The sequence below is a fragment of the Poecilia reticulata genome, linkage group LG19, assembly GCF_000633615.1.
Source record: "Poecilia reticulata strain Guanapo linkage group LG19, Guppy_female_1.0+MT, whole genome shotgun sequence".
In the NCBI taxonomy this organism is placed as follows: domain Eukaryota; kingdom Metazoa; phylum Chordata; class Actinopteri; order Cyprinodontiformes; family Poeciliidae; genus Poecilia; species Poecilia reticulata.
Genome location: NC_024349.1, coordinates 21,754,743 through 21,769,137, shown reverse-complemented (window position 1 = coordinate 21,769,137; position 14,395 = coordinate 21,754,743). Strand labels below are relative to the sequence as shown.

Sequence of the window (14,395 nt, the reverse complement as noted above, 5' to 3'; positions counted from 1 at the left end):
TTTATGCTTTCAATTTATATGAAAAGTTATGTTGTTTTCTAAGAAATCTAAACAGTCAAAAAGCCACAATCTCCCAAGTCTTACASTCTGTCTGCTTGGTATCTTAATTTAAAGCTGCACATCTAAATAATGAAATTAATACTTTAACAACATAACAGGTTTAAAATATGTTTTCCACTATTTTGTTTTTTAGTTTCTCAATGTTCCTACTTCTCTCCATGGCCTGCTCATGCTATATTTTACTGATCTGATGAACTTTGTCCCGATCAGAGATGCACAGATTTTGCCACAGTCTCTTGGCAGATGACGCTGTTGTTTTCTTCTTCTGCTCATCATCTGGTCCCGCAGGGACCCCTAGTGGGTGGATACCGTTGTCGAGATTTAGGTCACACTGGCTTTGCAGTCAAGTGGACAATAGCGCAGACAAGGAGGTGTAAAACAGAGCTTTCACACATCGGTTGTAAGAATAGGGTAGGGGGAAATGAGGATGCATCGGCTGGTAGGACAAGACAGTAGACCGTATTGGGTTCACCAAAACAAGAAGATACCTTTTTTTAAAAGATATAATTAGAACACAAAAAAATCCCACTTTTTAAGTAAAAGTTTCACAAACTGTGTTTTTAGGAATGTCTGTAGAATATTCCAGTCCAGCTATCACAACATAACGTTATTTTTCTAGCATAATCCTAAAGTTGTTCTGGTGACAACATAGCATTGATTTGTGTTTTCACAAATAGAATAAAGGTTTCATAAATTTCAAACATCCMAGTTGTTTTTAGATCAGACTAAACATTTTAGATTGTGAAATAGCCCTTTAGCTTAGCACCAACAGGAAGCTCAGAGGCCAAGTTCAGCCTTGTTAGCAGCAAACGGCTGGCCAGTCAGTTTACTGCAACACAATGCAAAGAAAAAATGTGCATAATATGCATACCGCAAATTTCTGCTTGGAGTGCAATAAGTGTTAGCYAATTATTTAAATCACATAATCATCCCATAATCTTCATCTTCACATACAGGAATCATAACAGCTCACATTAGTTTCGCCAGGTGAAGTCCCACCATGACTGTGTTTGTAGACTTAAAGTGACAGAACAAGCAACTTCTTGAAAAACATTYCAGAAGAATCATTTACAAAAACAAGACATGGAAAGGTGCTTAGTCCTTTGACATATTAGCAATAAAATGCAGTTTGAATCTGCCAAATAAGGATTAATAAGGACCTTTTTAAATTACATTTAAAAAATGCCTCAGTATGATGTGTGTGTTAATCAGAAAAATATTGGATTTTTGAGTTTCTGACTTTTCAGTCAAGCGGAAACTCATCTGATCAGTTTCTTGGAGAACCTCTAAAATATGTATATTTTTAATTAAGAATTGAGGAAGTATCGGTGTTATGATTTAAGTCTGTGAAGGTTTATGAGGGGAAACAGCTGTAAAATTATCTCCACTCAGAATGGGAGGATGGAGACTCTAGAAGAGGAAGTGCTGCCAGCTAAACTCATTGACACTGATATGGAAATYATTAGCACCATTGTTCAGGCGTTTCAGACAAAACACTAAACTGTGCATCAGAGGATTTTCTGAACCTAGACGCTGACAGAATTGAACTAATTAAAGTAGATCCACTGCAGGCCTGTTGCAATAAGCAATAAAGCAATTAATCACATAATTTAAAACAACCTCAATAATTTCCATTTTCACAATKTATTGTTTTTCTCTTTTGTCTCTATCAAAACCTGGAAGACAAAAGTCTTCAGTCTGGTGCATTAGTCTCCACTAGCACCATTTTGTTTTGTTGTTTAATTTACTTTAGATATTTGAAATGTCTTCCAGTTTTAAATGTTCATTAGAATTTAGTTTATTGATATCTCAGAATGTGTTGCATTATTTTCCCATTACCGTTATATTACTTGAAAATGATCTCAAAAGAACAATATTACTGTTGCAATTTATCGTCCAGCAATATCTGTTATCATGACATAAACTAATGTCATTTTGACTATGAAAATACATAAGATAAATGTATTCATCAAATTTAAACCACTTTACTTCTGCTTTCATAACCTGTAGTTTTAACAACATCACGCTCCTTCCTTCAAATTTTGAAATACAGAAAACACATATTTCACAACCTTTGTTCCCTCTCTCTCTGTGTCAGGTTTTATCTCTGGTTAGCARTACTGAAGTCAGCAACATTTTAGAGATTTTTCTTCAAAATCGAAAACTGAAGTGACGCAACGTTTCTAAATATACAAAAGAAGCAAAACTGATCCTGAAAATGCTTGGCAACTGTAGGGAAGTTTCTCCACAGAACCCAACGTGTCACAAAAACTCGTCGTACCGCAGCGACTTCCTCTTCGCCGTTTCGATTCAGCTCCGGCTGCAGCCGTGTCCAGACCCTGATGCCCGCAGATGAATCAAAGAGCGGCCCCTCCCTGCGTCTCCTGTCAAGGCTGCTCTTCCTCTTACCATACCATACCATACCAACTTTATTTATAAAGCACTTTAAAACAACCACAGCTGATACAAAGTGCTGGCTATACATTAAAACACAACATAACAATAAAAAAATAAAAACTTAGAGTTTAAAAACAAAAACATACAATTCAAAACTAGATCCCGCTGGAGTTGAAAGCCAAGTAAAATAGATGGGTTTTAAGACRAACTTTAAAAGTGGACAGTGAAGGGGCCTCTCTGACCTGCAAGGGCAAGTCATTCCATAACTTAGGACCCATGACAGAGAAAGCCCCGTCCCCTCTGAGCTTCCTTCTGGATCTTGGTACCTCCGAGAGCAGCTGATCTACGGACCTGAGAGACCGATAAGAGTACGTAGGGGTGAAGAAGCTCAAGAGAGGTAAGCCAGGGCAAGATTATGTAGTGATTTAAAAACAAACATAAGAAWTTTTAAATTAATCCTAAAATATACAGGCAGCCAGTGAAGTGAAGCTTGACTGTAATCCAAGATGCTGTTGACAGTCTGAATTGTTAGTGTATAATGCTGCTGATGAACAGGCTTCGGGTGAGTCTGGYAATGTCTGCGTTACATGCCATGCATTCCGTCTGCTTCTGCATTCATCCGTGAACAGGTGACGCCTTTGAAGAGAACATTCTGTTTATTAAATTATACACACGTCTGGYAGAAGTTTTCCACATTGTGTCACGCTACACCCACACAACTTAATGTATTTTACTAATATGTTATGTGAGGGAGCAATGCAACACAGTTTATAATTCTGAAATGGAAGGAAAGCAATGCATAGATTGAGATTTTTTTTTTGACAATTCTTCTTTGCCTTTCACAGCGAATCCTTAGTCCATTGGGGTATGTCACTACTGACTCTGCATGTCATTTAGGCCATTTTGTCTTTGCAATGTAGCTCAATTTAGGTCAGAGTACACGGAAATTATCTGCAAACATTAATTTTATGGACTTTGACTGGGTGATTTTAAAAACATGAACATGCTTCATCCCTTTCTTTGACTACATGCAAACAGAAGAACTTACTAAATTTTTTTTTTTTGCTAAAACACAAATTTTTGGGGGGTTGGTAGTTCATATTACCAACTAAATGCAACCTCAATCAGACTTTTGTGTGAAMAGTTTAGAAGCTAAAAGCAACCCACATGTGCAGAAGAACACAGACGCCTCACCTCAACGCATTGTTTACGTAAGTGATCATGGATTTCGTCGTCACATATAATATTGTCACAATTTCATAACAAGATAAAGGGAAGTACGAACAAAGTGTGCCAAGTGTCGACACTGCTTTCTTCAGCCATTATTCACATAGGAAATTGCCACATCTGGCTTCTTCTGGTGCAGAAGAAGCCAGACGCAAGTCTCACATCAATGAAGTAAAAAACTGATAAAATGCAACATCACCGTTTTGACTGCAGACACTTTGAAAACTATTGCATACGTACTCAATTTCGTACCACATCGTGCAAATAATTGGTTTATTTATACATATGGAGGTGGGAAAAATTTTATGTTTGTGAAAAGATCATAATTGGGCCATTCAGACTGCTGTGACAAAGCTGCCCCCATGAAATTATAAAGGGGGCTGGGTGATAAGTCAAATTTTCAGTTAATGGAAGATTTATCTTTGTGAAATTTGTATTATTATTTCTTTTTGCACCAATGCACTCCTCTGGTTTCCATAGTTCAGAGTGTGAGCCTTCCTTGGGCCTGCCACCATCTTGTTTTATAAGAATGTTTTATAGCTTGTAATTATTGGGACTTTGTTGTGTCAGGTCAACTCCCCGAAAGGACAAAAATCAGAGCAAGTTTTGTAGAACATTTAGTTTTCTCATTTGTAATAATATATAAAGACAATAAAGTGGGAAAAATGAAATTGATCCAAATCGGAAATTGAAAAAATAATCACATTTGGGTCGCTTTTGCCTGCTGTGTTAATGTAGCTTTAATTTATCCTCTGTATGGCTTATAGCAAATTGCTAAGTTGAGTTCTCATGTCTTTCTCATAACAATGGCTTTCTTGTTGCCAGATTTGTGAGGGGAACTACTAACAAGTGTCCTTTCCGCAGATTCTCTGCAGTTTCTCCTCCATATCAACAACGGGCCACAAGGTTGCTTTTCTCTGTAGTTCTCTCCTTTGCCTCGCCTATCATTACTCCTTGAAATTTGGGATAATCACATTGGGTAACTTCCTAAGAGAGATGGCTGAACTTAAGTTGCACTGAACAGTAGATTTGTATTGTTAGACAGATTYGTTTTGGTCAAGAGCATCTTGCTGCAGTCTTTGCCGAGTTTATGACATACTTTGCCATGCAGTTTCAAGGCATTTCTTCAGAAAACCTCTGTGCTTCACTACAACCCTTATTGAGCATCAATGAGGCAATAACAATATCACCTCAAAGCTGTTAAAAACCAACCAACAAGGAGAGACATTGTTTGTGATTGGCCTTCTCTTGTCCCCAACGCCAACCCCTAACAGAACCTGTTTAGGTTGGGTTTGACTTGAGCATGCCCTTAACAAACGCAATGATTTTCTGGGCATGTTTGAACTGCGTGGGGAAGGGCCGTCCCCCGCAGTCTCTGGAAACTCACTGCAACATCACTAGAGCTGTAGCCGAGCCCAGATGAACATGTAGATCTTGTTAAAATGAGGAATGACAAGCAAACGCTCCCTCTGGGGCAAGACTTCAAAAGCTCTTTGTCTTGACGGGACACACAGCGTATTTCACTGAGGAACCACAGTTAAGCCCATAATTGTTAACACCCCTGGCAGACTTGGATTCCAGATGATTTTCTTTAAACCAAGAAGTTTGTTTCYGAGAGGAATTTTGAAACGTTGAACAGTAAAAGCCTTCCTATAACTGCGGACAAGGGTTTTGCATGTTTATAATGGTACTTTGGCAATTTATCTTTAATGACAAGCTTAACAACATCACACTCCTTCCTTCACATTGAGCTTCACATCACCCTCTCTCCACTGACTCTCTGGCAGACTTATGCAGGGCTTTGGCTGGACCAGTCTAAAAGTTAATATTAGAAGAAACATGTTGGTGAAATAAAAGATAACGGTATACCTAAATCATGCAGGGTTTTACTACAATTTATATTACCATGAATAAARCAATGGGTAATAATGGGTAGCAAAAAGTYTGTTTGAAAACTGCCATACTGTTTCTACTGCTTCATTTTTAAGCCTCCTGATGTTTTAAAGAGATGGGGTCATTTGGATCGAACAAGTTTGCTTTTACGAGGTTTTTTTGTGTGTGGTTTCGGGAACTGACGGTCTGACGGGACAAACTTCACCCCTGCTTTCACGCTGTCTGACCGTGACATCTGCTCCTCCTGTGAGTCACACTAGGACCGTGGGATGGTAAACAAAAAAATARARAAGATATTTGCAGATTTACCCATTTKCAAATGGGTAAATCTGCCCATTTGTGGGTGAATTTTTTTGTGGAAAATTCACCCATTTGCGCTTTTTTTTTTGCAAAACCAATCTAAAATATTCTGGATTTTGGGAAGGGGAAATGCAGCTTGGRAAGCYGAGATATCCAGACACAATGCTACTTGACACGCTATTGTCAAACCACCCAGTACAGGAGTACCATTCATTTTCCTTGGTGCTGATTGGCTGTAATCGCTAAGAGYCGAAGAYCGTGGATGTTAGCCTATTCAGTAGTACCGAGATGGCTTGCACTTTGTGTGTTAATGCACAATAAGGCATATCTGGTGTTTGAACAATTAAAGTTGGCAGGTATAAGCATTTTCAGAGGGAATCCCCGGTATTCTTGCACAAGACCAAAAAGCAGAACAGGAAAAAAACAATATTTACCACAATGAGCATTTTAAAACTACAAAGTCTGACAAGTGTCTACATTTCTTCATTAAGCTAACTGTATGTATAAAAGAGGGATAAAATAACATTAGTTTATTATAATTGCAACTTGTTTTTTCTACAACTGTAGAAATTATTACTTTTCAGTTTTTATTAAAAGAAGTAAAAACATGCAGTACGCAGCTTTAACTATTGATGAAAACGTCGGGGCATGGAGGAAGTGAGGTAGGGCAACAGCAGATCTACCAGAGCAGCTTTGGATGGAAATTGTAAGGTCCCCTTTCGAAGAACCACTTTTGCTCAAAGTGCTCTGTCCGTGAGAGGATCTGCAGTTTGGAACTCACTTCTTGTTCATTTAAAGTCTGTAACCAGTTTAAGTACGTTCAAAAATCAAACAAAACTCTAGTTATGTCAAAAACAGAACTGTACCCATTTTTGATGTTTTACATTGTTCAGGTTGTATACATTATGTTGTGCTATTTTAAATGATTATCGCTTCAATTTTTAGAGTTACTTCTTTAAAGCCCAACTAGGGACAAGTGCTGCGAATTAGCTGTTGCTATTGCACCATGATGCAAACATGGGACTGCCGTTTTATTCAGTTTGTCTATGTTGATGTGTGTCTGTCCCTATCAAATAAATTTAAAAAAAACTTTATTCAAGGGTGTCATATTCTGAGAATCTTACACGCAGCAGTTTGTCCTAATATAAACCTTGTTTGAGCTGTCAAATGGACTTCAAGCTGCTGCTTAGACGTCTTAAAAAGAACAACTCTGTAAATAGGGCAATTGATCAAGCCTAAGTATTAACTCTGACCTGCACTCAGCATGTACTGTTGAAAGCTGGGGGATTACAGATGCCTGTTTGTTTGAAGTGGACGTGAATAGCAGCAACTAGTTTACGCCACCTGTCATGGCCTCACAAAACGGTTACATCTCACAGCGGGTGCTACCCAGAGGCAAATCAGCTGGACACTCAAGCACAGTGATGTGTTCGTGGTGAAGGCGGTATTTAGAAAAGAATGTGGGCTGCAYGGAGGAGAGGGAAGGAAATCCGGTGTTTGATAGAAACTTAACATCATTTTAGCTGCTCAAATTGTCATCAGAGCCATCAAGATTTCTGTAACAAGCATGTTACAACATAGAAACTAACCACAATAACCCAGATTTTAAAAAAAGCTTTTCTTTTCAAGATGAAGCCAAAAAACGATGCAGGGTTTTTTAAATATTATTATTATTTGCCTGAAATGGATGCATTTAAAACAGCATTTTATTTATTCTATGTCACCACTTCCTGACTTTTCTTTACTGAATTAGGTGCAACGCCTCATCAACTTCCCTTCGCTGCCTGAGAAATACTGACAGGAAGAAAATATGCTGACTTTTCTGTCCAGCAGAAAGGACAGAGGTGGAGAATGTGACCTTTGGTGAAGTGAAACAAAACATTGGTGTTAGGGGGACATGAATGCGAGATAAAAAAATAAAATAAACCTTCATAGCAGTTGCTCACATTTGCAATCATTTAGACAACATGAATGAAAACCCAAGTCCCATCTGCATATCCAGCACAAAACAACAAAAAAAGATATCTTACTATTTATTCTAGAAATAATAGAAATATAAAATGGCTGACATATYAATCATGATCAATTTATATAAATACTAAATTAATACTAATTAATCACATTAATTGATTACTTRCGTGATGTAATTCTAGAACTGCTGCACTTTGATATGGCTGTTTTGATTAAATTTTAGTGCAAGATGTCTGAGTGATCTCCCAGCATGCAGTCCCACTAACGGCCTAGTCATGTGATTCAGGTGTTGGAGGAAAGGTGAATGTTAAGGCTGCAAGATTCTAGGAAAAATAAAACCAGGAACGTCATCTACCTCTCGTGTAAATCCAGTTTGGAGGGCCTCAATTCAAAAACCTGATACATCTTTTAGAGCAAGACTCAGCCACTCCAAGATAAACAAAGCGGGCTACACCTTTCTACACACTATTACTATTACCAGTGGTGGGAAGTAACAAAGTACAAGTACTTTGTTACTGTACTTAAGTACAATTTTYGTGTATCTGTACTTTACTTAAGTAGATTTAATAATGGGTACTTTCTACTTTTACTCCACTWCATTTTACAGTAAGTATCTGTACTTTCTACTTCACTACATTTCTACAAAAGTGTCGCTTTACTCGTTACATCCAAGTCGCATTGCTCTTTTTTTCCGTTAAAATGTGAAGCTCAGGGACTTAAGGTGGCCCGTAAAATCCGAGCAATAACGTGACTTACTTGTCTGTTATCACCCATCGCCTCCCCTCCCCCTTTACTTGCACGTGGAGCTCCAAGACATGCGCAGTGGTTTCCTCTGAGCGGGAGAAGATGTCTGTCTAATCGTCAGTAATATAATAGCGCTGCATAAATTGATATGGCGACATGTAAAATCAGCAACGCTTCGCTTTCACAGACGGTTGGGACTTCGTCCAACTTTTAGCATCACTTGGAAGGAAAGCTTAAAGAAAGGTAAGCTCCGTGGACGTGTTGATAGCAAAGCTAGATGTACAGAAACACATGTTGTATCTGCGATGAAAAAAAGTTGTCACTCATGCGCTGAATCATTGTGTGGAGGTGTTGACTGAGGTGTCGCATATATGGGACAATGCTGGTACCAAAGTGCAATAAAGTGGTACGATATTCAGGAACGATCCGATTCTTCTGGACTGATCTTTACTGATTAAATTTATTTCAGTTCTAAGTATTTAATATCTAGTTTGTTTTATGGGAATGTGGATCTTTCAGATCAATTTGAGAAGTAATTCTGATAGGTAAAAGTWAATTTTTTTGTGTCATGTAGCGCGGGGTGCTGGTCTTGACATGGTCTTGGGTTGGTGGTCTTGACTACAACACTGCTACTGACTCCTTGGTTGCCTGTCCTCTCCCACCCACCTTCTTTCCATCCCCTTTCTGTTGGATTTCTTTAAAAATAAATGCCACTAGTGGCTAAAAAAGTGAAGTTTATGTCATGTTTGAAGAGGAGACAAGATTTTTCCATCCCTGAAATTATGATGCATAGAATCACATATCCAAGTCTAAATTATGTTACAGAGTAAACATAATAAAAACATGCTTTATCTGTGGCATTGTTCATTAAAATGGCACATTTCTAAAGTATTAAAATCGAATACGATCGGTACACTTAATGATATTAGCGATTAGGTAATCCATTCAGCAAGTACTTTTACTTTTAATACTTAAGTATATTTAAAAGCCAGTACTTTTTTACTTTTACTTAAGTACAAATGTTAATGTGGTAGTTTTACTTTTACGTGAGTGCATTTTTGTCTGTGTATTTGTACTTCTACTTAAGTAAATTTTTGGGTACTTTCTCCACCACTAATAATTACTAATAATACTATTTTATGTAATAGCGCAGTAATTTGTCTGAGCAATACAGTGAAATTATTATACAATGTAGTTTTGTGTGAAAACCAAATACAGTATTAGTGCACTCAGTTACTGTCAACTGTTGTATTTTTTTATTGAATTTTGTATGACTAACACAAAGTAGTACATAACTGTAGAGTGGGAAAAAAATKACACATTTTTAACCAAAAAAATATCTCAAAATTGTGGCGTACTGACTTACTAAGTCAATGTTTTGTAGAATCACCGTGCTTTAACCACCTGTTTTTCTAAGTTGGTTTATCACCAATCCATAATACAATTTTAAGACATTTGGGAAAAAATGGAAAAGTATGAGTCACTTTCCTTTATCGTAATTATGTAGATTGTAGTTTTGATTTTGTCCGATGGCAATGTTTTTGGTTTGAAAAGAGGCTGAATATGGCAACGATGTAGACCTAATGGGTGGATCTGGCAGTCTGTCATTGGGGGTTAAGATCGGTTTCAATACATGTACGTATTGGCCAATCGCCGATCACCCAAAATTAACTAGATGAGGGCTAATTTATCAATCGGATGATGTATCCGACAAATTAATACAAATAAAACACGTCGAAGTGAGACAAAAAATTAAAATTTATGAACACTTGGGTAAAGGAACTGTATGTACACAATAAAAGGATGCATAACTATGATTGTGTGGAACTCAAAAGAAAAAACAGAGCAAACCGTAAGACTATGCTCTGGTTGTAAAATTGCATTTACGTCATTTTCCCTACTTTGACTTCCAAATTTTGACGTCCAATTTTGCTTCCAAAAACAAAACAGATACCTGAAATCATGAGCRTCAAAAGCAGCTTGCAAATATTCTGGATCCGTCATACAGGTGAGACTCTGTTCTATCCACCATCTGCACCTTTTTGTCACCGCTTCCCATAAAACAACTTTTTCAGTGAGGAACCCTTTCATATAATTCAAACACAGACTTGTACTGTGGACAATAGAGGTYAACTTAACCTTCTGATAAAAGCGTGTATGTAAAGCTTAATCATAAGGGTAAGGAGAAATTAATTTTGTGAAAAATTGTGGGAAAATGTATTATAGACAGGTAAAATGAACCGGTAGAAAAATGATGGAGAAAGCTCAAGATCCAACACACACGCACACGTACAGTTACAAACAACAAATGCATCTATCAAGCATGGTGTTTGGATGTGTTATGATTTACATGGATGTCAGGAAAAGCAAAAAACAGGCTGTACTGACCAATTGGTGAGCGAGTTAGGTGGAAAATAACTTTTTTAACACACATCAGCTTCTCTATGCTAAAATAATTCATGGATTATAAAAGAGCAAACCCTCCACATGTTATCACTGCATACAAGTGATACTCAACAAAGAATTAAGCTTTACTGTCGGACTGCACCGTATATTGTCTGTCTGCAGTATCCAATATTGGAGCTGCACAGGACTGATTGGATGCAATACTTGGCACACTATTATGTTTTTTTAGAAAACATAAATTAACGCTCTCCCAACGAAAATATGTATGTATATGGCCACTTAAGACTTTTATTGCCCTTGATGTATAATCCTGATGCAGGTTTTAATGGCCGAAATGTTAAAGCTCATGGAACTAGTTGGGGAGATGATGATGATGGTGAAGATGATGATGTTGATCATGGAAAAAAAACAAAAGAGGCATGAAAACCTGAGTTAACTTATATTAAAGGCAATATTAAACAAAAATAGATGCATCTTGAAGCCCTGATTTGTTATTATGTTGTTTTTGGGACAATTTTATGATTGCACCAAACGAAAAAATTATGTGTAATAGAATATACATTTACAATGAAAATGTCTATTGCACTTTAATCAAATTTTTTTTTTGCATTGGAGTGTCGGGGGGATATTTAAAATGTAAGTGTGCCTCAAAATGATGGAGGGAGCAGTAATAATGCCACTAAATCAGTTTTCTCACCTACCTCCTGGACTTTTTTTTGTCTTATCTTTCCTATTATGCAGTTATCTGTGTGCTATCACTCTAATAGTCTTGGCAAGGCTACTGTCTAATGAACTTATCAGTTACGTTTGCACAACGCAAAGCGCTTTAAACGCACTCCAGATGTAAGTTTGAGTGAACATTCATTGGCTTCAATATGTCTTCCGTAAAGGCAACACGAAAGTCTTCATGTTATTAACTGGGAGCTCGTTAACACGGTAAATGCAATTAGGGGGCGAGAAGGGGGGATATTTATAGGAGCTGCGACAGATACTTCAGCTACCCGGAAAGACAACAGACGCTTTTCAGGTTCCAAACCACTGAGGGASTGTTATTTAGCAGCATACAGCAGCGGTGACGAGAAACGCACTCACCCAGAAGTGGAGCTTTGCTCCGCACAGCCACTCCATCTCCTTTGTGGCGGGAGAACGGGTATCACCGGAGGAGTTCATTACTCCGTCGGTCTACGCGGAAAGGTCGAGTCCTGTCTGCGGAGCCGCTGTCCTTTATCCCCTCTTCACGCGGCAAGGCGCCCGCGAGCTGTCACATGCCACACGGACAGGTATGCGTCGCTGACGGAGGGGGCTCCCGGTTTCCTTTTTGCGTGTCCGACCGCGAGCCGTCCTGTCTCGGGAAGCTGTCGGCTCCTTTCGCTTTGACGAGGATCGGGTGGGGAAGAAGTCATTCGTATTCAGCCAAGAATAATTTTCTACAGGAGGAGGCTGCTCTGTCTCGATGGAAAAGGGAAGGCGTCAGCTTACTACYAAGCTCCGCCCCCTTCGTACCGAGTCCCCACGCCCCGCCCCTTTGCCTTACTAACACAGATCTGTGMTCAGCAGCGGGAGTCTCGGGTTCATTGCTGAGTCATGACTCAKGACAAAAATAACGTTAGAGGGACACCGTGCTTTGTTCATATTTATTTTTACTCCAAATTAACAAAACAACAATGATCTAAACTCATGTGATTTATCTGAAGTCTTCTGGAAAAAGGTCAGAAGGTGACACTCAGTTAAGCAAACAAGAAAAACCATAAAGAACTACCTCATCTTGCAACAGATGGTGCTGGCCCCTCCAAGTAGTGATAGTCACATGATGACTGTGTGAGATTACACGAAAAGAAGAAAACACCGACAGACGCAGGTGTGCGTTCATAAAAATGGGAAACGATGATTTTATAGCTTGGAACTAGTAAAGAGGTGTTCAGAAAAATCGCTGGAATCTCTTCATAAAGTAAAAATTTTGAACTAACCCTGACTTGAAATCCAAAATGGCCACCAAGCCTCAAATGCTAAATGACAGTAGCAGAAATAAACAACTTAATTGCAATTCTGAGGCTTTTCAAGATATCAAATCACACTACTATACACACTACTGTACAAAAGAGGTGTTTAAGAAAATATTACTTTAGTGTTTGAATGCAGAGCTCCACGTTATCCACTTGTTTTGCTAATAGCAGTTCACAATCAACAAGTGTCTGAGCAGATCATCATCCCTCCACCGCCATGCTTGACAGTTGATATTACATGTGTTTTTGGTTTTCTCCAAAAGATGTCGCTCCAGATCTTTTGAGTTTTGTGTTGTTCTTTAGAGAGATTTTTTTTTCTGTCCAGGCAATCTCTCCAGACAGGCTGTGCTTTGGGTTTATTCTCATTGCCTTCAATGTTTCGTATGCTGACTCAGCTCTTTTGTGGGATGGTCCTTCCTGGAGAGATTTGCAACTAATTAAAATGTTTTTCCGCGTTAATATTTTCTCTCCCTCTAGAGTGATGTTCTACACGTTTTTAGAAAACGATAGAGAATGGCGCCATGACGAATGCCTCTCATTTATGTAAAATTCACCTTCTTGCATTTTTGAGGTCTGTGTCCCTGTTGCTGTAAGAAAAGCAAAGAAAAATAACCTTTGTTATTTTATTTTAGTAGAAGTTTCAGCCCTCTCGTTCATTTTGATTATGTTGCTGGTTAAATCATAACTGGAACGTCAGGGTTTTCCCCAGTGTATTTTAAGCCTGGCGGGCTATCAGGCTCTACTTGTGCCAACACCAGGTTAAGCATAGTCTCTTTAAAATGTTTGCATTTTTTAAGATTTTATAGTTGGTGTTCAGATAGTAATATTCCAATCTTTTAATAACACATAATTATCAAGTGATATTTTCTAATTTCCTGTCAACTTTAAACATTTTAACCTCAAAAAAACGTCGAGTCGCTGGGTGAAGCCCTAGCGCCCAACCACCAGGCTAAGCAAGTTTTCTGGGGGAAACCTTATGGAACTTGTACATTTTGCAATATAAAAATAATGATTGTTCATATTTATTTATATTTGTATTTGGTTAAAATGAAGATGAATGCACTTTTTATGCATTTATCTCCAGTTTTATATAAAAAAAACGAAATTCATATGTCTACATATTAATTTGCAACTTTCCAAATCATGGAACTGTTATTTAGTCCAAACTGTTTGCGCTTTAGTCTTCTGCTGATGATTTGAGCTCCAAATACAATCCAACAAAACCTCACTTAGTCTTTGAAGACTAGTTTCTTGGTGTTTTAATTTATACTGACTGGTCATGCTAAACTCCATCCTGATTCTTCCCCTCCTCTCCGGGTCAGGCAGCTTACTCCATCACTTTTGGTATAAAGAAACAGACTCATAAGCCAGGGTGTGCTCGACCACTACAATTA

The 14,395-nt window shown here is 38.2% G+C and overlaps 1 protein-coding gene across 1 annotated transcript in view; it reads right to left on the bottom strand.

The window, feature by feature from the left end:
* Nucleotides 1–12,484, bottom strand: part of abcc3 (ATP-binding cassette, sub-family C (CFTR/MRP), member 3) — a 64,319-nt gene extending 51,835 nt beyond the window's left edge. The window contains exon 1 of the mRNA XM_017310712.1: nt 12,091–12,484. Coding sequence (XP_017166201.1) covers nt 12,091–12,168 — 78 coding nt within the window. The 5' untranslated portion in view covers nt 12,169–12,484. The remainder of the gene's footprint in view (nt 1–12,090) is intronic.
* Nucleotides 12,485–14,395: the final 1,911 nt, after the last annotated feature.